This window comes from Artemia franciscana, chromosome 18 (genome assembly GCF_032884065.1).
Source record: "Artemia franciscana chromosome 18, ASM3288406v1, whole genome shotgun sequence".
Lineage (NCBI taxonomy): Eukaryota > Metazoa > Arthropoda > Branchiopoda > Anostraca > Artemiidae > Artemia > Artemia franciscana.
In genome coordinates, this window is record NC_088880.1 from 23867735 (window position 1) to 23892474 (window position 24740).

The 24740-nt window shown below is 35.2% G+C and overlaps 1 protein-coding gene and 1 long non-coding RNA gene across 2 annotated transcripts in view; one reads left to right on the forward strand and one right to left on the reverse strand.

Annotated features, from left to right (window-relative positions):
* LOC136038783 (uncharacterized) overlaps positions 1 to 20884 on the reverse strand; it is a 141891-nt gene extending 121007 nt beyond the window's left edge. The window contains exon 1 of the long non-coding RNA XR_010620300.1: positions 20675 to 20884. This is a non-coding gene — a long non-coding RNA (uncharacterized LOC136038783). The remainder of the gene's footprint in view (positions 1 to 20674) is intronic.
* LOC136038781 (facilitated trehalose transporter Tret1-like) overlaps positions 4665 to 24740 on the forward strand; it is a 32802-nt gene continuing 12726 nt past the window's right edge. The window contains exons 1-2 of the mRNA XM_065722158.1: positions 4665 to 4971; positions 23089 to 23331. Of these exons, the coding sequence (XP_065578230.1) occupies positions 4752 to 4971; positions 23089 to 23331 (463 nt within the window). The 5' untranslated portion in view covers positions 4665 to 4751. The remainder of the gene's footprint in view (positions 4972 to 23088; positions 23332 to 24740) is intronic.

Genomic DNA, 24740 nt, shown 5'->3' on the forward strand with positions numbered 1-24740 from the left:
CAGGCTTGCGTCTCAAAGAGAAATCACCAAAAGAAAGCTTGCCGAGGAATCACAAGAGCAACCTGAAAATTTTCGCCTGGCATTCAGGTACAGCCCAGTTATAGCTTGAGTAGATGTGTTCAAATCGGGACTAAGTATAAAATTTGTCCCTATTGCAAGGCCTTGAAATTTAATGGTGAAACAATGGGAAAGTGTTTCGCCTCAGGAAAAGTTAAACTTCCTCAACTGGCTGCACCACAGAGCCATTGAAGACTGTGCTTACTGGAACTACGTCAGAATCTAAGTGTTTGTTGTCAAACATCAGAAAATATAACTCATGTTTCCAAATGACGTCGTTTGGTGCCCAAATCGAAAATCAAGATCAATTTATGCCTACTTTCAAAGTAAAATGGCAAATTTATCATAAAGCAGGGTCCCTTCTACCATTCCCAGGCGAGAATCATAAATTTTTACAACTGTACTTCATCAGTGATAGAATTTCTGAATTGAATGCACGTTGCGAAATTTCTCCCGACGTTGAAAGGACTATTGCTTCCCAATTGCAACATCTTTTCCACGAAAATAATAATTTAGTGTTTCTGTTCAAAACAGCCATCGATTTGATGCCTACTTATACGCATGAAATTGTTATTTCCGCTGAAAAAACGCCTCCTGGCCAACATGTGCGTAGATACAATGCTCCAACTATCGCCGAAGTAGCAATTGTTATGGTCGGTGATCAGTTTTTACCTCGAGATATTATTCTTCATAAGCGAAACGCTCAGTTGGTAAGAATTGCTGAAACTCATCGATGCTACGATGCCCTACAATATCCTATCATGTTTTTGGATGGAACCGACGGCTATCACTTTAATATTAAATTGATAAATCCAGCCACTAACAAAGAAAGGAATAAGAAATGCAGCGCAATGCATTATTATTCCTATAGACTAATGATTTGGCAGGATGAAGACAATTATATTTTAGAATGCCGTCAATTCTTTCACCAATACATCGTTGATAATGTTCGCAAAAATTGAATCGGAACGTTTGCTATTTATCCGTCTGAATCAGACCAAGCTCCACTCTGAACAATACATTCATTTGCGAGATGCAGTTGTCAATGACGGTAATACCACAAACGTTGGAAGATTAACGATTTTACCTTCGTCACATGCTGGCAGTCCCCGTCATATGCATGTATATGCTTAAGATGCTATTGCGTACTGTAACTCCGTAAAGGCAATCAAATACATATGTAAATACGTCACCAAAGGCAGTGACATGGCAGTTTTTGGCTTGCAGTCCGAAATCAGTGATATCGATGAAATCTTACAATATCAGGCTGGAAGATACATTAGCAGTAATGAAGCTGTTTGGCGAATTATTTCATTTCCGATACATGAACGAAGTCCAGCTGTTGTTCACTTAGCGGTACATTTACAGAATGGACAACGTGTTTGTTTTTCGGAATCGAACGCGCGACAAAGAGCCCTGAATCCACAGGATACAACATTAACCGCTTTCTTTTCGTTATGTCAAAATGATTCTTTTGCAAAAAGACTGCTGTATACTGAAGTGCTAAACATAAAGTATTTGAACGTCGAAAACAGGGTAAGTCAGTCGACGGCCTACCTACCATCTTCAAAGATACCACGATAGGGAGACTCTACACCATTTACCCCAATCAACATGAATGCTTCTTTCTCCGCCTGCTTTTGGTGAATGTACCCGGTCCAACGTCCTTTGAGTATTTGAGAACTGTAAACGGTATTATACATGACACTTACTGTAGTGCAAGCCAAGCTATGAATTTATTGGAGAATGACCAACACTAAGATAACTGCATCAATGACGCGTGCGAAACGTCAACCCCAAGTCAAATTCGTGCATTGTTTGATACTTGCTCTCCATCAGCTCCTACAGAGTTATGGGAAAAATATAAGTCAAAAATGTCCGAAGATATACTCCATCGAAAACGGCTATATACGTCAGACATGACTTTTGATTTTACATCAGAAATTTATTACTACGCTTTAGTTATTATTGAAGATTTGTGCGTATGTATGGCAAACAAACCTCTTCAGGGTTTGGGAATGCCTTTACCTAATCGTAACGCTGCTGCTTCAACATGTGTAGAATTGGATCGTGAACAAAGTTATAGTACGAGTGATCTATTGTCGTGTGTACAAATAACATTTCCAAGTTAACGTCGGAACAAAAAGACATTTATGATACGATAATGCATTGTGTCGATAACAACGTTGGAGAAATTTTCTTTTTGGATGCGCCAGGAGGTACTGGTGAAATATTTGTGATAAAATTGATTCTGGCATCATTTCCATCAAAAAATTACATAGCGTTGGCAATTACATCGTCCGGAATAGCCGCAACGTTGCTGCCTGGTTGAATAACTGCTCATTCCGCTTTGAAATCACCTCTGAATTTTCATTCTACAGAAATTCCCACGTGCAGTATTTCCAAATCATCTGGGATGGGTAAAGTATTGCAGTAATGCAAACTTATTATTTGGGACGAGTGCACAATGGCACACAAAATATCGGTCGAGGCTCTGGATCAATCGTTGAGAGATTTGCGAGGGAATTCAAAACCCTTTGGCAGCACATTAATATTGCTTGCGGGAGATTTCAGGCAAACATTACCTATAATACCTAGATCAACCCCTGCAGACGAAATGAATGCTTGCCTGAAAAATTCTAATTTATGGTCACACGTAAAGACATTAAAATTAACTACAAATATGCGTGTCCGATTGCAAAACGATGACTCTGACTAAACATTTTTAGATCAATTGCTGGCAATTGGAAACCGAAAGCTCCCAGTAGACTCAATTTCAGGACGTATACAACTGCCTGCTGAATTCTGTAATATAGTGACGTCCAAAAATGAATTGGTTGAAAAAGTATTTCCGAATATTCTAACCAATTATAAAAATCATAAATGACTAAAAGAACGAGCGATTCTGGCAGCCAAGAATAAAGATGTCCATGAAATAAACAATATTGTTTTGACCAAGATTCGAGACCAGGCAGTCCTTAACAAGTCAGCCGACACAGTTCTGGAACCAAATGAGGCGGTTAATCATCCATCTGAATTCTTAAATTTCCTTGATCTCCCAGGGTTTCCACCACTCGTGCTACAACTAAAAATACGCGTACCAATAAAATTGTTACGAAGTATCAACTCACCAAAGCTTAGCAATGGCACGCGACTTGCCGTAAAAAAAAAAAAAAACAAACAAAGGAATTGTGATAGAGGCAACAATCTTGACAGGGCTTTTTGATGGTGAGGCTGTTCTTATTCCTCGCATTCCCATGATTCCAACGGATCTGCCTTTTCATTTTAAAAGATTGCAATTCTTAATTCGATTAGCATTTGTCATCACCATCAACAAAGCTCAAGGTCAATCATTAGAAAAATGTGGTATAGATCTTAATACTGATTGTTTTTCCCATGGACTTGTACGTTGCATGTTCGAGGGTCGGTAAACCTGACAATCTATTTATATGCAGCGACAATTGGACAGCGAAGAATGTTGTATATTCGCAAGTTTTACGTAGTTAATTTGTATTGTATATTTATATCTATCTATCTATCTATCTATATAAAAATAAGTTGTATGTATGTATGTTTGTTTGTTTGGAAAAAGAGCGGTTGCATATGACGTCATTATTAGTACATAAGGCTTTGTATATGCACAGACAATGGGACAGCCAAGACTGTTGTATATTCGCAAGTTTTACGTAATTAAAAAATATAAGTAGTTAAACATTAAAAACATATGTATATATATATATATATATATATATATATATATATATATATATATTTATTCACCCCAACACCTAGCTGGTGGGGGCACTTCGCGCCCCCAAGCCCCCCTTTGCGCGTAAGTCGTTACGCGCCATTGTAGTTGTGTCCCTGTGTCCCACCTGTGAATATAGATAGACATATATATATATATGTTTTTAACTACGTAAAACTTGCGATTATACAACATTCTTCTCTGTCCCATTGTCTGTGCATATAAATAGACTGTCAGGTTTACCGACTCTTGAACATGCAACATATAATTGTCCACGGGAAAAGCAATCAGTATTCAGATCTATACCTCATTATCCTAATGATTGCCCTTGAGTTGATGGTGATTGCTAATCGAACGTTCCCTGTATCCCCGTCGTCATTTATATATCCCCCTCTGCCCCCCGGCGTCCCCGTTGTAATTGTGTCCCTGTGTCCCGGTCGTCATTTATATATATAGATATATAGATATTCACAGGGGGGACACAGGGACACAACTACAATGGCGCGTAACTAATATGGCGCGTAACGACTTACGCGCGGGGGGGGGTATTGGGGGTGGGCGCGAAGCACTCCCACCAGCTAGGTGTTGGAGTGGCACGAAACGCCACCCCAACAGCTAGTAAAGTATAACTCTCCATCCGTTATTAACTCTCCGTGACATTAATATAATCAATTGAAATCCTAGAGAAACAAAAATAATGTTAATCGATTCTGTAACGACAAAAAAAAAAACAAAGAGAAATTAACAGAAAAGCAACTAATGACGTTTTGGAAATCTAACTAATTGTTTTTTTTTGGCATTCTAAAATTACAAGTCATGGAGGTATTGTGGCCAGAGCTTAGTTACAATCAGTGAAACACTGTTTTTGGAGGTCAAACTGCTTCAGCATCGTCGGCTAAATCAGTAACAAAAAGGCGAGAGACCAAATAGTTTCTTGAGGAATATAATGTTAACAAAGCCATTTTATCTCCAACTTGGTGTCACCATAGCAGCATCTTTTTCGTTTTTGTCGTTTGGAGCTGTGCGGAGCTGGAGCTCCCCCGCAGTGCCCTCGTTGCTGAGTAACAATGTAATTAACCAATCAGAGGTTGCCATGATTAGTAGCTTGTCGCCGCTTGGAGCAATTCCTGGTGCTCTTTTGGCAGGGCCATGTATGGATAAATTTGGTAAAGTCTATATTTACACTCTTTTTATGTTATTGAAATGTCTATTTATGGGTACCATACGATTATTATTCTTTTCAAAATTGCATATATATATATATATATATATATATATATATATATATATATATATATATATATATATATATATATATATATATATATATATATATATATATATATAGTAAAGAATTGTTTTTTTATTTTTGTTATTGTTTTTTATTTTTTCTTTGCTGAAGACGGCCCTTAGATATAGGGCCGAAATATTCAAATAGGTTTTGTTGATTCACTGTCTTGGGAAAAAAGTCCTCATTATTCTCGCTTTTGTTGTTATATTATGGAAAGGCAGTGTGGTCTTCGTCATTATCCCAAAGAGTGTACATGGAAACTGGCTAAGGTAGTATTTGCTGTTATTCTTTGATTTTTTTTTTTTTTAACTTTTTAGCAATGCACACTAAGTTTCTTATGCAACATTTTTGTGTTTATATGCTTGTCATGCCAGTGAATATAACCATCCAAGGTCTGAAATTTTCCAGAGCCAATAGATATGGCCCTATATGGCCCTTTACAAAAATTTAGTTTGACCTCTACTAAAAGCTCCTAGACAGGGTGTATTGTTTAGAAAAAAGATTTTTTCAAAGTATAGACATAGGGTTTCCATCGGAGGACAAAATAAATACTTCAGAGTGTAGGGGAGAAATTTTTTGTTTTTTCAATCAAAATGTAAAAATTTGATAAAACACCAAAAACAAGGCATTACCGTTCTAAAGTAGTTTTCAGAGTTTTTAGGGCTTCCTTCAAATGTGCCTCGGTGCCTAACCTTTACAATTCAACAAACATTGGAAAATGTCGATTTTTTAAGCTAGTTTTGTGTATTCATCTTGTATAATTTGCGGAACAATGACACAATATCATTGTATTCCACGTTCAATTTAGTAGGTTCGTCTTTGACATCTTAAAGACTCAAACTCGAGTTACTCGAGTTGCAGCAATAGGTGCAATCTAACAAAAAGCGAACCACAAGATCTGTTTAAACCAAATGTTTAAAAACAAATTAGAAAATAAATTGGGAAAAAATCACCACTTGACACTTATTCAGGAAAGGTAATAATTATCTCTGTTAACTTTTATAGTAAAAGCTTAACAATTTACTGAATATTTTAGTTTTAAATTAGATTTGTATTGATTTGATTCAGAGTAGGTTCTTTATATCGATGATAAAGTATGATTTGTTGTGGGTGTTTGCTGATGTGGAGATCATTTCTCTTCGAGTGAGCATTCGCATGAGCAGTAATTCTTATTTATTTTTGTCTGGGCCCAGTTCAATCACCTGCAAATGATTTATATGTAGTTTTATTTTTTTCCAGTTAGCGGGCCTTTGTGCCCTTTGAGATTTTTTGGATTGTAGTGTTTTTTTTTTATATTTATTGAATAAAAGAATTTGAGTTTGAAGTGCGAAAACAAATTTATGGACATTTCGAAAAAGAACCTGAAACCCTTCGAGAATCGCGACAGAACGAAATATGTACCATTGGAATTAGCATGGTCAAAACCTGGCTCAGGCAAAATTATGGCCCCTGCCATCATTTTTTCATCGTTTTTTCCAAGAAAGGCCAAATGCCTGGGAATGGGGATTCAAGGATAGCCAATCGATTTTTTCATAGTCTAAAATCTTAACAACGGCTTTTGCCAAGCCCCCCAAATGACAATAGCCCCCTCCCCCCGAATGGCAAAGCCTAGCATAATGTCGATCTCTATCATTTTGTAGCATAAAACCTCAATCTTTGCCCAAGGAGGATAAAAAGGAAGGAGAATACGAATTCTAAAAGATCCGATCTATTTTCAATGGTTTAGGACCTTAAACGGTGAGTATTTAACCCTCATCATAAAAAATAGAGAAAAAGGTTATTTCCTCTAACTTGTTACTATCAGTTTCAAATTAGATACCTATGAAGGTTGAACGGCTTGCTCATGGCTGGGTTGAGTTAAAAAACATGAGTATGGGCGTTTCCGCTAGATTACAAACATTTCTTATTAATTAAGCGTAGGTAAAAAAAAATATAATAATAATGGTTTGCTATAAATGTTAGTACTATGTAGTTTGTTTTGTTTAAGTATTTTTTTCTACATAGACTAGAAGGCTACTGGAAGTTGGCAAGGAAACGTTTAATGGCTTATTTGAAACCTACTACCAATCAAATATTTGTCCTCATAACTACTTTGTAAAGTGCCATACTGCCATATATCATCTTTGTTTGGCATTTCTGGAATGATATGACTTAAAAGCATGACAAAACTATTTTAGTATTTTTGAAGACCACATTCCCTTTCCACCACGTACAAACAATAGTTCAAATAGGAATAAATCCTTTTATTAGACAGTGTAAAACAATATGACAATTCTGGATATTTAACTACATACACAGCGACCCTCAGCAGGAGATAATCGACATTTCACAACTTCTATAAAACTTAAAAATTCCCTCATCACTTGCGTCGCACTGATTCGGAGCGCGTGTCGCTAATGAATTGTATACAAAAAATCCAATTTGAATTAATAAATTGTAGAGATCTAATTTGAATCAAATAAAAAAAACAAGTCTTTTGAATTTTTTTAGTGCATTAGTCATGCCAGTTGTAGCCAAAAAGACGTCATTCCCCAAACTTTATTCTTTCCGAAAAGTAGTGGCAATATATTTGTCATGCCACCTACATGCATCACTATGGCATTTAACACTCCTTAGAAGGCCACCAGATAGATTCTGACTCCACGAAACCCTCATCAGCAGATAATCGGCATCAGCATCTGCTGATGACGATCGCTGTGTGCGTGATTGAGCCAGAACTTGTATCATTGTTTTACACTGTCCAATAAAAGGATTTATTCCTATTGGAACTGTTATTTGTACGACCAAGGCACTATTGCATTCTCCATAGTCGAGTATCCTTAACCAGATGTTTACAACGCCCATTATTGTATACTCCCTCACCAACCCCCCTAGTAAGTGAAAAGTAAAAAAATAATGGCTTTGGAAAATAATTACCTAATAAATAAAATGGAATGGATTTATTTACTCCAAAAATACTTGAATTTATTATGTGCAGATTGGTAAAGAGAGCGATATTGGCGTACCTCTAAGAATCTTTATTTACGTGATAAGGTTGCATATATCTCTTCCAAAAATTCAAGAGGTGTCAGAAGTAGAACCTATATCTAAAGCCCTTTAAAAAAAAATTTAACTTCTGTAGTTTAATCACCTAAGTTAAACGGTATTTTTAAAAATGATATTTTTTTAAAGTTTATAGTGTATTTTTAAAAAGAAGCAAACATTAATCTAATCAAAGCAAAGTTTCTTTTTGCTGAAGTAAAAACAAACTGGAAAATTTAAGCAAACAAAACTTATTGCTTGACCAATTGCGCAAGGTATATCTACAAAACTAATACTAATGAAGTGACTCGTGAAAATTTACATTATCTATAATCTAGCACTATATTGACAACTGATTTTGTTTCAATTTTTCTGGAAAAGTATAATCGCACTTTAAAAGTTATCAATATCATGAGCAGGGGTGAACCCAGGGGGGTATAATGGGGATAAATACCCCCCCCCCCCCAAAAAAAAACACGAAAATCTGTAAATTCTTATAGATCTTGACTATAACAAAAGGATAATATATTATCCAATAAGGATAATATAAAGGATATATATAAAGGATAAGATTAACATGGTTGACAGCAACCTTAGCTGGCTGATACAAACCTGAGGTGAAATGGAAATCAATTTGAAACACTTCAGGAGGCAAAGTTGTGATGGAACTTCATCCATGAAGGGCCAGTTCAAAGGTGATGCTGCTATAGTCCATGAATGTGATCCCCATGCAGTCTTGTTCACTGTTCAAGTCACTCTTTAAACTTAGCCCTGTGACATGAGAGAAAGGAGTGAAATTAAGTTTTATTTGCTGAAGGAATTAAGCTGTCTCAAGATGCTATAATCAGCTTTAGAGTGCCTAAATGAGTTTCAAAACAAACGTATATGGATAATTACAGAACAGCTTAAGAGAATCCTAAAACGCATTACCGACTGTCTGTGCTTATCCTATTTATAGACTGGATTCTGCAGAACCTGCATCAGAGATTCCTTAGTCAGAGAAAGCTGCTGGAGTCACTGTAATACCTACTTCCTCAGCGCTGTATTTCCCTCAACGAAGAAAAAACAAAGGATATATAGGGTACTCTGACTAATTGTTGGTATTTTGATACAGATAGCTTATAAGTAGTGATAGGGATAATATACCGGGGACTAAACCCTTTTTTGGGGGTCTAAAGATAGGTATAATACTCCTGACTCCTGATTCTACTGCTTGAGGCTCTAAAAGATCTTACTCTAAACCTTATTAGTATAGCTGGATTAGCAAAAAATTTGCTTAACCGGTTTACCTAGCAACCAGATCTGGTGAAGGACCTACCCGAGCAACCATATTGTCTATACTACAAGGGTACATCTATTTTGCATACTTAAACGAGAACGTCATTTGCACATAGCAACGAGGTCCTAGCAACCATCCATTTCAACCAGATCCAATGTAAGGTTTAATTTTCAACTTAATTCATATTAGTAAGAAAGTAGAATTCAGATAGAGAACAGATTGAATCCATTCTTTTTGTATCAAAGTTTTATTTGACAAGACATACCAGCAAAATGAGTGGTTTGTTTGCCCTATTAGAAGTTGATAGTGGAGTTGGCAGTAGCAATGATACAAAAACAAGAGTACCAAATGTAGCAGTAGATCTTGCAAGAGGATCTCGACTAGGCCTTGAATGGGATGAGATGTATGCAAGATATATGATATCATTGAGCAAATTCAAATTAGAGGAGGAGTTATGTTTTGCCGCAAAATTTAATACAATCTATATTCATAGACTTCAAGTTACTTTATGTCCGATAGTAAAATATATTAAGGACAATAAGTAGAGCAAGAAAGTGAAAAATGGGCGATATATTATCCCAATTAGGCTTTCGTGTGAATAAATCTATCTATCTGTCTATCTATATATCTATCTATTGTTGTAAGTATGTAATAAAAATGTTTTAAATTGAAAATTTTTTTCTTGTTTGATATATTTAGTAAGTTACCGCTCCTCTCTCTACGGATATTACTGAAGTAGAAAGCATCTTTTGATTCGTTAGTCTCTAGTCAGCTCTGAGAATGTTAGGATTTAAGAAATTGATGGATTTATAAACATAAAATCATGCAGAATCTTGTGATTTTGGAAAAATTTCTGAATCTAAATTATTGTTTTCAAAAGTTATCTGTGCAAAAAGAAAATATTTTCTCAAAGAATGCTTAATGATGTTTTGAAAGATGAATCCCCAATTTTGAATTATTGTATGAGGCTTATGAGTCGTGGCCCAAACACATTTATAAATTATTGATATACTAATCGAAACAAAACTAAGTGTTATTGTGAATTTGCCTTTTAAAACTACCTTAGAACTTCAATGGTGATTTAAGACTCTATCCAAGTGACTTTCCATGAGAACAATACATTAATCAACAATTTGGAAAATCCTATCCAAACAGATTCAGTTGAATTGTAGTTTCATTCGATTATTCTTCCTCTTCTTTCTCCCTGGAAAGAACACTCTCTTTGTCACTAGTAAGTCGGTTTCATTTTGGCGGTGAGAGATTCAATACTGAAAAAATATTGTATACATGTCAACTATTCTTGTATAAACTGGGCAGATGGTCATCCTGTGATAATTTTCCAATTGTTGATGAGTAAATGAAAAGTTTAGATTATGCTATCTTTGTAAATTGTAGAGAGTATATACAGTACAAATTAAAGATTGTAATTCCTGTCTTGAAGATATTTGTGAATCTCACACTAGAGAATTCCTATGCCGCAATTACCACTATGATAAATGTGATCCTTGGGAGAATACCTATCCCGGTATGATTGGAAAGAACCCTAAACAAGATTTCAGTTTGTTTCTAAGAGTCTGGTATCGTCACGGTTTAAAATTGTTTTCGAAGGAAGAAAAAGTTCTACGCTTCAACTGTTGGAATAACAAAAGAATCTGGTCTCTACCTTATCGCTGTGAAGACAATGGCTACTTTGATTACAATCCTAATGATTTTTATTTGACTGTCACAGAAAGTGATTCTCCATTTGAAAACCCTGTATGTGATATTGCTTCAAATAAGTATATTAAAAACGTGAATTTAACAATACGAATAAAAAAGTATCAGTGACTTCACGAAGAGACAAAATTAGGATGAAGTTACGCACTGTAGAAAATATGACCCTGATTAAGATCAATATAGAGTGAATTTAGATGATCTGCCACCATAAGGTGTTCTTGACAGTTACCTCGGCGTAGAAGAAGAAATCTAAAGAGAAGAAGAAAAAGCCATTTTTATGTATATATACATATTTACTAATAAACAAAAATTACAAACATTTTGGAATATTTTATTTGTATGGTACTGAAATCAATATTATGCAGGTATTAAAGTGTATTTTCCACTAGGAAGTCATTCAGACAAGGGGTGCCTACGTAAATGTTGAGAAAATCATTCTAACTACAGCCATGACACCGGAAAACGAAAAATAATAGTGTTTGAAAACCACAGCTTGTAGTCGTTAGATCTTGCACTTTCTTCTGGTTTCGAATAATATTTTTCCCACTGCGTTCAATAAATTTGTTCATGTAGGGAATGTAGAAAGAGTATGGTTATTGAGTATGGATAGAGTATGGTTAAATACGCTGATTATTTGATTTGTGTTCATAGTTTGAGGCCTATTAGAACACTGTGTTCGGGATTGATACCTCAGTAAGTTTCAAATTGATTTTATTATATTAATTCAATAGTCTCAGCTAATGGCTCGGCAAAGGGGCACTCTAAACGTACACTCGCCTTTCGTACAATGCTCATATCTTGAGTGCCAGTCAAGTTCAATGCAATGATACCTTGAGTTTTTGCAGATATTGTGTTGGTTATAGAATTTACAAATAGTTGTGAATCTTGATCTAGGGATTGCCTTGTCAACTCATACAGTATTTATAGGATCTATCAAAGAATAAATATTGGAGTGGGGTTCAATTTACTTCAAGAACAAGATAGGAAATTCCAAACTTTTCTAATTTGTGTGGGCAACATGTCCACGATCCTATGGCGTTACCACATTTTACAAATGGCAATGCCTGTTTTGAGGGAATTCCACCATTGATAAATGAAGAGTTGGTGATGGTGCGTGAACCCATCAAAAACGTCGCTTATTGGTGATTTTAGAGGAAACAAGTAGTTTGATATTATTTCCATTAGCTCTAAGTTTTTCACTACCAAAGCAACAGAACTCACAGCCTGTCCCTGTCTTACATAAATTATTACTGAGATGAGATAGACTGTTGCATCAGGTGCTCTGCCAGGTACCTTGCACAAAATGAAATTGGAGGGAGCAAGCGTTAAGTTTCTATCAACCTTAATATTCTGTGGTAGCCACTGGGGCTTATAAAATATCTCGTCATTTGTTTTCCCAAATGAATGTAATTCAATAGTTGCACCTCTCTAAGTACATTTGTTGTATCAGCGTCGGTCTTATATCCATATCTATTGGCTGAGCCCCTCAATTACTTATATACTTTGGTGTCATCAACATGAACTGTATCTAAGTCTTATGATTTGAGAGATTGTTGTTAGTAATTACCAATGATCTATTTATGTATGCACTGATTTGTCGAAATAAATTTTGTATACATAGGTATCCATCAGTCAAATTTTATTTTTATATATGTCTAGATATTTCAGTCGTTTCTAGAGCAATTCAAAAATATTATGCTTATCAACGTAGATAAGCTTATGATTGCTCGCTGATCTTAGAAAAATATAACTAAAAGAAAAGGATTCAGTTATGGCTACTTAAGTTTGGGATTCTGAATATCTTCCTTAATATTCAAACCCCCTAATTATGGGTTCTATGTTGTGTTGAAATATTTATATAGCATATCCCCTCTTAATAGTCTACTAGTCGCATCACCAATAAAATTCAATTCAGTTCAATCACATACATTTAAACAAAAATACATAATTACATGTACATAATCTGCCAGGAAAGCACAAAAGTGCTTGACTAGGGCAGAAACTTAACTAAAGAATAATTAAACAATCCACTAACAGAAACAACGAATTAACTGGATTTGTCAAAAAAAGAGAAAAAAGGGGGGGTGACGAAGAGAAAGAAAAGAAAAAAAGAAAAAGAAAAGAAAAAGATCGAAAAGAGGAGGACCGCACGATATTCAAATCTAAACAGTATTTCTGTAACGACCCTTCACTGCTCGCTTGAAGGTAATAAGGTTATTTGAGTTCCGGATATCCAAGGGGATTCAATTCCAGATAGCTGGTGCAAAAAATCTAATTAAAAAAAGCTCTTTTTGTTGACGGTGTCTCGTGGACAATGTCACATGAATTTCGCGTTTCATAAGTATGCAAATCTTGATTTAAAATGAATAAATTTTCAAATGACGATGGAAGGAGGTTGTTAAAATATTTAAAACAAAAAGTTGCAATATGAAAATCCTTAGTCTTTGGCACATGAAATATTTTAGTAAGTTTGAAATGGAGGTTAATGTTATCTGAATGCTGAAGAGGTGATATAATTTCAATGGCCTTATTTTGGATGATTTGGATTCTCTTATAACATGAGATGAAGTTACTTGCCCATATAGAGCATCCAGAAGACAAATGGGGATGAAAAATAAAATGATAAATCATTTTCAGGATTTTTTTAGGGAAACGGAATTTAAGACGGCGGATAACTCCAAGGGATCTTGAAAGTTTGTTACCAATCAATTTAGCATGTTCATTCCACGAAATATTCTCATCAATAATAAATCCAAGATATCTACAGGTTTTTACTATATTTATAATATTATTTTGTTCAATTAAATTGAGGTCTGTTTGGGCTGATCCGATTCTAGAAAATAAAATATAATTTGTTTTACCATAATTTAGTGTCAAATACTGTGAATCAGCCCACGATATAAATTCAATCAGAGCAATTTCCATTTTTTTAAATAAAGAAGGTAGATTTTCACATGCAAAAAAAGAAGTGTGTCATCTGCAAATATTATGATATTAGCTTCAGATAAATAATATTTTAAATAGTCAATATAAATGAGAAAAATCAGTGGTCCCATTATTGAATCTTGTGGCACTCCAAACGGTAAAAGATGGCACTCTGATGTTCCACTTGCATTTTGCACAACTTGAGCTCTATTAATAAGATACGAACGAAACCATTTTAAAGACACATTACGTACACCAAACGATTCAAGAATTTGGAGTAATTTATCATGATCAACAATGTCAAATGCCTTTTTAATGTCTAAAAGTAAAGCTGCGGGTATTAGGCCTTTATCAAATGCATCATTCACCCAGTCAACCAATTTAAGAATTGCAAGGTCCGTAGAAATTTCTTTGCGAAAGCCAAATTGGGTATCACATAGAAGATTTTGCTCCTTGAAGTAATCATACATTCTTTTATGGACTACTTTCTCATAAATCTTTGAAAAAAAGGTAAAATATAAATGGGTCGGTAATTACTCGGTTCATTTGTTGACTTCCCTTTGTGAAGGGGTAGCACTCGGGCTAATTTAAGTTTTTCTGGAAAAGTTCCCTCTTCAACTGATAAATTAATCAGATGAGTCAAAATGGGAATAACAATTGTTTTTGTTGCTTTAACAACATTTAGCGATACTTCATTTACTCCACAGGATTGTGATTTCATACTCATAGTTATTTCATTTTCATCACAATTTCTAAAAAGGAATTCAGAAGCAACATGACGAGGTTTAAGTTTGGGGACTGGGGGACTTTTTGATCTTTTAACTGCTTCATGGCACAGCTTAGAATCTTCCTCTGAAAAATACTTGCATAAATGTTCCGCAATTTCTTTTGGATCATTAACAATTTTTTCACTGAAATTCATCATTTTAATCTGGTCCTTTTCCTTTCTTAGCCCCAGTGACTCATTGATTTTAATCCAAGTCCGCTTCATGTTTCGATTTATTTGTTCAAACTCTTTTTCGTAATAAGCTCTTTCAGCGTACTGTTTAATTTTATTCAGCCAATTTCTATAATCTTTGAAAGTCAGGAGTTTCTCATTCGTGGGGTCTTTTAAATAATCTTTATACAGTATATTCTTCATTTTTACAGAAACAAGGAAACAGTCGTCATCCATACTTTCCGAAGGTTATTTTTTTTAATTTTCTTTAAGGGGCAACATTTATCAAACTCAGCTAGAAATATATCCATAAACAGATTATAAGCCTTTTCTGCATATTTCCATTTGAAAACTTCCGAAAAATCAACATGTTTCAAATTTACAGCCAGATCTTTCAAACTATTTTCTTATAAATATCGATGTTTAGTCTCATCTTTTGGTGGTCTCCTCTTTAAACTATCGATTTTACTCATCAACATAAGGTGGTCTGATCCATCAGTAACAAGTACATCGGCCATACAACCATTTAATAACTGCCCATCAACAAATATATTATCTATTAAAGTTGCCGAAGAATGCGTTATTCTCGTTGGAATTGTTACTAAAGGGTACAAATAAGACGTTAACATTGTGTTAAGGAAATCAACACGATCATCTGGATTTAATAGATCAATATTGAAATCTCCCATTAACACTACCTTTTTCTTTTCTTTTGGAACTTGTGACAGAAGACTTTCAAATACATCTAAAAAATCATTCTTCGAAAATGATGGTACTTTATATATTATTCCAAACAGTAGCTTTTCTGACCATGACGACCTTATTTCAATAGACAATATTTCGAGTTTACCTTCAAGCCAGAGTGAAAAGTCATGTCTTACCTCATAATCTACATCACTTCTTATTAAAGCGGCTAGTCCTCCTCTCTGCATAAAAGAGCAACCTTTATATTCAACCCTATACCCTGGAACAGAAAAATCCTTTACATTCAGGTCCTCATCACTCAAAAACGTTTCACATAGGCCTACAACCAATGGTTGTGATTTAAGACACTTCATTGTCCACAACAAAGAACATTTAGCCGATCTGAATTCTTGGCAGTTCCAAAAAAGTAACGAATTTCCATTACATATATCCCATTTAGTAAGATCATCAAGTTCAACGTATGAACTATCATTAGGATACTTTTTTAATCCAGCTTTGAATCCCGACTGACCAAACGAAACATCTGAAAACACATCATCAATAACTAATCTATTTTCCTCATAATTTTTCAATCGATCATGGGACCCTGACATGACCTAAGTGCAAACAGAAATTGATAAAGAGTATTAGCAGAGACAAAAAAGTGAAGAGCATAAATGAGAAAAAGAAACAAAAAAAGTAGGGTATCGCAAGCGGAAAATGGTTGAAAGAAACAAAGAGTGAGAAAATGGCACTGCACAAACTGACATGAGAAAAGTAGTAATTAAGCTGATCATCCTTCACCGATAAGATCCTTTGCAATTCGTATTTTCCTGATATTCGGACCCTGTTTGACAAAAATCATTCCTTTGATTGACCACACGTTCTTTGAACCAAATCGAGCAAGTGTTTGCGCTTTTCGTTAAGTACCCCAACACAAATATACCAGTATCTGCTAGTTTCGACTTTGCCATGAACACCGTTTTTGCAGCATCCAGATTACGAAACACAAAACAAACGGGAGACACGTTAGAATTGTTGGAGACGGGATTGGATGTATTCTGGAACCGACGAACGCTCAGGATGTGCGAATTTACAATATCCGGTAGTCCCATTTTTTCCCCAATAACTTGTTTCACTGACATCTAAACACTGGCTCCTTGTGCTTGCTTTAAACCACTAAAAATAAGCGTATCCATTGCTGTTTTCTGTTCCATATTATCAAGTTTTAGTTCAATCACTTCGATTCTGTCTTCCAGAGATGCAATTTCCTTTTTGAGCCCAGATAACATTTTTTTCAAAAGCACTGAACTTTGCCGAGTATTCAACCAAAATTGAATCATGGATTTTACAGACGATGTCTTCTGTAACTGATGATGCTAGACCTGTAGAAGGTACCGTGCTCAAGTTGTCACGAACCCTTTGTTCAATTTCATTTCTCAAACCGCTTTGCAGATTTTCAAGTTCTTTTTGAGTATTGTCCACAGCGGAGGCAAGAGAAGTCCGATCCAAGTTTAAGTTTTCTAAGTAAATGTCCGGAAAAGTGGTAACTTCGCTGAATGCATTTGCTATTCCTTTGTTTTTTTTTCTTCACAGCTTCATCAAAATTTTCTTGGTATGGTTCAAGCTGAGATTCTTGAACCGTTAATACCTCATGCTTGCCGTAACAGAAAACAGTGTAGTGTGATCCGTTTTTCTTTTGAACAGTATCCATAATTCGAACCGGTCATTTTGGATATCCTTTGAATTTTGCAAACGCTAGTCCTCTAATTTTGAATCCTCCAGGCATGAAAGGAACTCCACGAATCCCTAATTTGTTGAGTTAACTTAATAAAACACTGTGATCAACCTTATCAAAGGCCTTAGAAAAATCCAGAAATAAGCGCAATACAGTATTTTTAAGGTTAAGTTGGGAACGTATAAACTGTGTGGCGTCTATTAGTGCATGATCAGTTGAAAATTTGGAACGGAAGCCATATTGATGAGGAGAAATCAACGAATCTGAAGAATGAATCCCAAATAAAAAGGGAGAAAGGTGTCGGAATATAATTCTCTCAAGCACTTTAGACATAACTGGGAGAAGTGAGATTGGACGATAATTACTTATCTCAGACGGATCGCCTTTTTTATGAATCGGGATAACAATTGCTGATTTAAATATTTCTGGGAAGACTCCATTGGTCATAGACAGGTTTGCTATGTGCACAATGGGTTCACAAGCATAGGAAGATACAGTCCTAGGAAGCGTATTACTTATGCCAAAGAAGTCAGGTGTCCTACTATTAGAGAGACATTCGATAACTTGAAACCCCTCTTTACGATCAGTTGGAGAGAAAAAACATTGATACAGGATTCTTGCTAGGGTGTATTGACTGGGAGAAGAAACAGGAGTTAGCATTTGGAATATTAGTGAAATAATTATTAAAAGCATCCGGTACTGAAATTGGGTCAATTAGTCTGCCACTGATGTCCTTAAGGTTAAGAGGTACAGATCTTGAATTCCTTTTTTTTTAAGAACTTCATTTATTGTGGACCAAGTTTTTCGCAAGTTCCCTTTGCAATGAGAGATTTTTGAGTAATAATAATTTTTTTTTCTTCCCGGACGAGTTTGGTATATAAAATTTTGTATTTTTTATAATTAGTCAGGTCAATAACGTTACTGCTTTTGCAAGCTAATTTATATAGGTCATTTTTTCGGTATGAAGAGATTATCAGGCTATTAGACATCCAGGGGCGTATATGGGTAGTTTTTCGGTTTGATTTACGAACTGGAAAGGTTGAACTGATAAGATCACTCAGTCACTGTGTAAAACCGTTTGTGGCTGAATTAACGTCCTGACAATCCAAAACCTTGGACCAGTCGAAGGATTTCAAACGATCTGTGAACCCGTTCATACTCACAGTATTATATATTCTATTATACGTAGGGGTATTAGCTCTAGAGGGTTGAGTAGCTGGTAGGGAGGGTAGTGAGAGATAGATTGGAAAGTGATCTGACCGGTCAGAAAATATTATTTTGGAGGACAGGTGGTTTCCCAGGGAAGTGGATACAAAAATGTTGTCAATTACAGTTGCTGTAGACCTCATAGGATCAACTCTAGTAGGAAAAAGGATTGTGGGAAGAAGACCATTTGAGGTGAGTGTTTCAAATAAGGTATCACAATCATTATTATTGCTAACATTTAGCAAATTACAATTGAAGTCCCCAAAAACTATTGCCTTCTTTTGTGGTAAATTAATAAAACTAGAAAAATCATCAAACAGATTACAAAAGAAAGGGGTCGGAAATGAGGGGGGTTTAAAAAATAATGAAAAAATAAAAGAATTCTTGTCAACACTTATGTCTACGATTATTGAATAAATGCATCTATTATTAATAGGTTGCGAGAATAAGGATTCACAGTCTAATAGCCGGGTGAATTTCAGACTTGACCGGATGTAAAGAGAAATGCCGCCAGAGGACTTGGTTAATTTTCTTTCAATATGAATAGCTTGAAAGCCAGGGAGGAAAAATTCATTACTATCATCAATTTCTGAAAGCCCCGTTTCCGTTATTCCAATGACGTCGAAAGGGCAGTAACCATTAATTAAAATTAAGTTTTTAAAATTAGCCCACTTATCCCGTATACTTCTGATTTTAAAGCAAATTACATTAAGTTTGGGCTCTTCCATTGGCTTAGGTTTCACATTTTTCACAAAATCAAAAGTGTCAAGACATTCACAGATAATTTGGTTTAAAGGGCTATCGGGGCTAGCTAAGGGGCTGGTTGGCAAATTATTTTGGTCATCGTAATAGTTAAAAACAACATTATTGCACAGTGATAAATTCGTGAGAAACGTAAAATCTTGTATAGTACACATTTAAATATCCATTGTGGTCTGAGTTTCATCATCTCCTTGATTAGAATATTGGAAATCTTCTTCAGCCGACGAAATATCATTGGTGATAATTTTGGTCCATCAGTGCACCCAGTACTTTTTGCTGACGATAGCAACTTTTTCATCACCGGTCCTAATTTGCCATCCGTCGTCGCCTCTACTCAAACCCTTCTGAATAGAGTAAAGGAGGGGTGTCTCGTTAACTGCATGACCATTAACAGCAAGAAAGGTCATGTTGTATTATTTCGAACCCCTTACAAAAAAAAAATGAAGCTCAGCAAGCACTTGGCCTAAAATACTCTACCAATTTCCTCCCACCAGTCGAAGTTTCCAAGTTTCTTGGTGTCCACATAGACTCCTCCCTATCATTTGCAACACATGTGTCCTACATAAGAGCCATAATCTTGCGACATGTAAGTATAATTAATCGTGTGAATTATTTTTTCCTCCCGATATCCTTGTCACCCTTTATTACTCTTTTATTTACCCATATATCTCATACTGCGGATCTGTTTGGGGCAACACTTATCCTTCAGTTACCAATAAATTAAAATCTGCCCAAAACCGTGCCGTCAAAGCAGTTTTTTGGCTACCCGACTATATCCCACCCAGGACTTGTACTCCGATTTTGGTATTATCCCTTTTGAACAAATCATCAAAAAATTTAAACTATCCCTTGCATACTCCGCTTACCATAAAAATCTTTCTCCCCAATTATTATCTTGTTTTAATAGTAATAATTCTGAAGGCCTCTTTCACCGTTCATCCAACCGTTCCTTCATTGTCCCCAAGTGTGTCTCTAGTTCTGTCCAGCGATCCCCCATTTATAAATCTATACTTCAATGGAATATAATACCCTCCAGTGTCGAGCTATCCACAAGTTTTCGCACGCTGTATAACAATGTACTAAAATTTAGATATTATAATTCTCTAAATTCTTATTCAATTTGCTTTAATTACCCATGTTTTCTCTTTTCTTTTTTTTTCTCTCTTCTTCATTTTCATTTTTTGTTGTTATGGTCCTCAGCAAGTTCGCTTCCAGGATCTTTATTACTATTGGTGTTATGTTTTTTTTTTTTTTATTTGAATAAATTGAATTGAATTGAATTTAATATCGGATATTTAGAAAAATGTTACCTTTTAATTGCCTTTCTTATTTATAGACGTTCCAGCCTTCGTCTGTTTCTCATTAAAATTATCCAGAAAAAGTATCCAAAAAAGATTCAATTTCTTCGTCACTGAGTAATTAGATCCAGTACTTTTACAAAACGTATCAGGTTACACAATTGCGTAACACTGAAATCACTATTCAAAATACAATCCTTTTTCAACATTGGTCTTAACTGGACGAAGTCTGAATGAATATTGAAACGATGTTAAAAAAGGCTAGTTCTTAAGTATTATCAAGAACACACACAAGAAGTTTAATCTGAGTAAACAGGGTTTTCTCTCACATTCGGTTATACTTAGCTAATTCTGTCGTGAAATAAACTACGATGCAGGTAAATTTTAATTAAATTTTTCATATATAGAGGTGGTTAGGTATTTAATATGATATATTCTAGGCAGCCTGCTTTCCAATATTCATTGTTGCAGTTTCCACAATTTTGTAATTAAAGTATTATATTTTCATCATATTTCGGTATATTTCATTATGATTAACCTAACTTCACTTCTTCAATGTATTCTGAATCAAACAGTTCGTGGTAACGAACTGTAGTAAGGAGCGACCCGGCTCAATAGTAAACGAAACTCTAAAATTCGGAATTTTGATGCTAAAAGATACATCAAAAGAATCAAATTTTCATGCTGATTTTAAATATATAAGTTTCATCAAATTTAATCTTTGTCATCAAAAGTTACGAGCCTGAGAAAATTTACCTATTTTGGAAAATAGAGGGAAACACCCCCTAAAAGTCACAGAATCTTAACGAAAATCACATCATCGCATTCAGCGTATAAGAGAACCCTGTAGCAAAAATACAAGCTCCTATCTACAAAAATGTGGAATTTCGTATTTTTTGCCAGAAGACAGATCACGGGTGCGTGTTTATTTTGTTTGTTTGTTTTTTGTTTTAGTTTTTCCCCAGGGGTCATCGTATCGACCATTCGGTCCTAGAATGTCGCAAGAGGGCTCATTCTAATGGAAATGAAAAGTTTTAGTGCCCTTTTTAAGTGACCAAAAAAAATTGGAGGGCACCTAGGCCCCCTGCCACGCTCATTTTTTCCCAAAGTTAGCGGATCAAAATTTTTAGATAGCTATTTTGTTCCGCATAGTCGAAAACCATAATAACAATGTCTTTGGGGATGACTTAAGCCCCCACAGTCCCTGGGGGATGGGGCTGCAAGTTACAAACTTTGACCAGTGTTTACATACAGTAATGGTTATTGGGAAGTGTACAGACGTTTTCAGGGGATTCTTTTGGTTTGGGGGTTGGGTTGAGGGGAGGGGGCTATGTGGGAGTATCTTTCCTTGGAGGAATATGTCATGGGGAAGAGAAGCTCAAAGAAAAGGGTGCAGGATTTTCTAACATTACTATAAAAGAAAACAATGAAAAAATAAACATGAAAAAGTTTTTTCAATTGAAATTAAGGAGTAGCATTAAAACTTAAAACGAACAGGGATTATTAAGCATATGAGGGGTTCTAAAAATACTTTAGCATAAAGAGCAAGATATTTAGGAGGAGATAAATACATCGCTCTTTATGCTAAAGTATTTTTAGTAATTTCAACTACTTATTCTACGGCCTTTCTGATTCAGGGGTCATTCTTAAAGAATTGGGACAAAACTTAAGATTTAGTATAAAGAGCGAGGTTTTAAATAGGGGACAAACCCCCTCACATACATAATAAAAATATAAGAATATAAAAGTTTTTTACGTAAGTTGATTCTTAAGTTACGTATATTTTTTACTAATAAAAACGTTCGTTAAAAATTAAAAGTTCTAGCTACCTTTTTACGTAACCGAAAAATTGGAGGGCAACTACGCCTCCTTCCCCACTCCTTATTTCTCAAAAACGTCTGATCAAAATTAAGAGAAACCCATTAAGCCAAAAAGAGAATTAGTATGCAAATTTCATTTTAATAATTTATGTGCGGAGAGCCAAAATCAAACATGCATTAATTCAAAAACCTTCAGAAATTAAATTAAAAAAAACTAGTTTTTTTAACTGAAAGTAAGGAGCGACATTAAAACTTAAAACGAGCAAAAATAACTCCGTAGATGAAATGGGTTTTCCCCTCCGCAATCCCTCGCTCTTGACGCTAAAGTTTGACTCTTTGCCACAGTTCTAATTTTTAAAACAATTAAAAACTTTAGCGTAAAGAACGAGGGATTGCGGAGGGGAAAACCAAATTTCATATACGGACTAATTTCTGTTCGTTTTAAGTTTTAATGTCGCTCCTTACTTTCAGTTAAAAAAACTAGTTTTTTTTTTATTTAATAACACATAAATGCCGACTTGCTTTATCTTTAAATTAGAAATTCTTCGTTTATTCAACAAAGCTAACTATATATTCCACTCTGAGTACTTTTTCTTGTCTTTTTAGGAAGAAGAAGCACATTACTAGGCATCTCATTGCCATGGGTGGCAACGTTCGTCATACTGTCATTTGCTGAAACCGTAGAGATTTTCTATGTAACAAGACTTTTACTTGGACTTTTTATGGGCATTGCAACACCGGTTGCTCAAATCTACATATCTGAATGTGTTGATGCAAAGTTGCGAAGCGCTTTTGGTTCTATAACGTCCTTAGCACATGCTGTTGGAATCTTGTCTTGCTACATATTAGGTATTAGTTCTGCTATTTTTCATTTTTTTTTCTTTGTTTTTGCTCTATGGTGACTTTTTTTGCATTATATACTTGTTTCTTTTTTTTGCATTATATTGCGAAGCATTGTCACCAAATTCTTGGCGGATGAAAGCACAGCAATAAATGCAAACAATTACCGAAAACACTCTTTTTTCAGCACAGTTTGACCAGAGCAACACTTTTGTGCTATATATTATGTAACACTTTTGTGCTATATATTAGGTATTAGTTCTGCTATTTTTCATTTTTTTTTCTTTGTTTCTGCTCTATGGTGACTTTTTTTGCATTATATACTTGTTTCTTTTTTTTGCATTATATTGCGAAGCATTGTCACCAAATTCTTGGCGGATGAAAGCACAGCAATAAATGCAAACAATTACCGAAAACACTCTTTTTTCAGCACAGTTTGACCAGAGCAACACTTTTGTCAGGAATCCAAGGAAGGGAGTTGCGAATACATTGACCTTACATCTGTGCATTTATAGGGCCAGATTTAAAGGTTTGATGCTTCTAGACCCAAGCGTTTTGCCGCTCCGTTTCGGCAAGATTTTTGGGGAATACCCAAAAATTTGGGGATAGTGGAAGCCATGAACAGAACACAACCGATGGGCCAAAAGTAATGCAAGAGAGAGGTGGTACCAAACTCTCAGCTGCCATTCTTAGGAGACATCTGACTGTTTATAAGTGGCCACGGAATTTTTGTGTCGTTTTAAAATCACTTCTATGTGAATAGGCGGTGCGGAGGTAAAGTGCACTTGATACTTTGACGATAAATCACATCAGTCCAGTTTTGTTAAGAAAAAATCACTCGTGATAATTTATTTCGCCCACTGGCATTGTGTGCCCCTAGGCCCTGGCCCAGTGGGCCTATTGGTAAATCCAGGCCAGTTTATGTAATCTACCCTTAATTTTATTGGAAACAAATAAAATGTAGATAAATTGGCACTAGTTTCTACCCCCTTGCTTTGACATGAATTACGAACAGAAATAGGTAGTAACAATAGGTGGCAGAACTCTCGAAACCATGGATGGATTAAATGATCTAATTTAATTTTGGCGAACCTAATTAGCAACTATAAAACTATTTGTCGCTTTTCAGATACTAATGGTTATAATCGTTGCGTAAACACTTAGTACTAAATGACAATAATTTTTCTTACCTTCAAGTGTATCGAAAACCAATAAAAGGTGCACAAGTTGTATCTTTTGGTTTATAATCGTTATGATCGTTGCGTAAACACTTAGTACTAAATGACAATAATTTTTCGTATCTTCAAGTGTATCAAAAACTAATAAAAGGTGCACAAGTTGAGCGCAAGTTTTTAAGTAAAGTATAAGAACAAGAGCTAAGAGCTCATATGGCACTTGTGACGAGGTCGGAAGAGCCA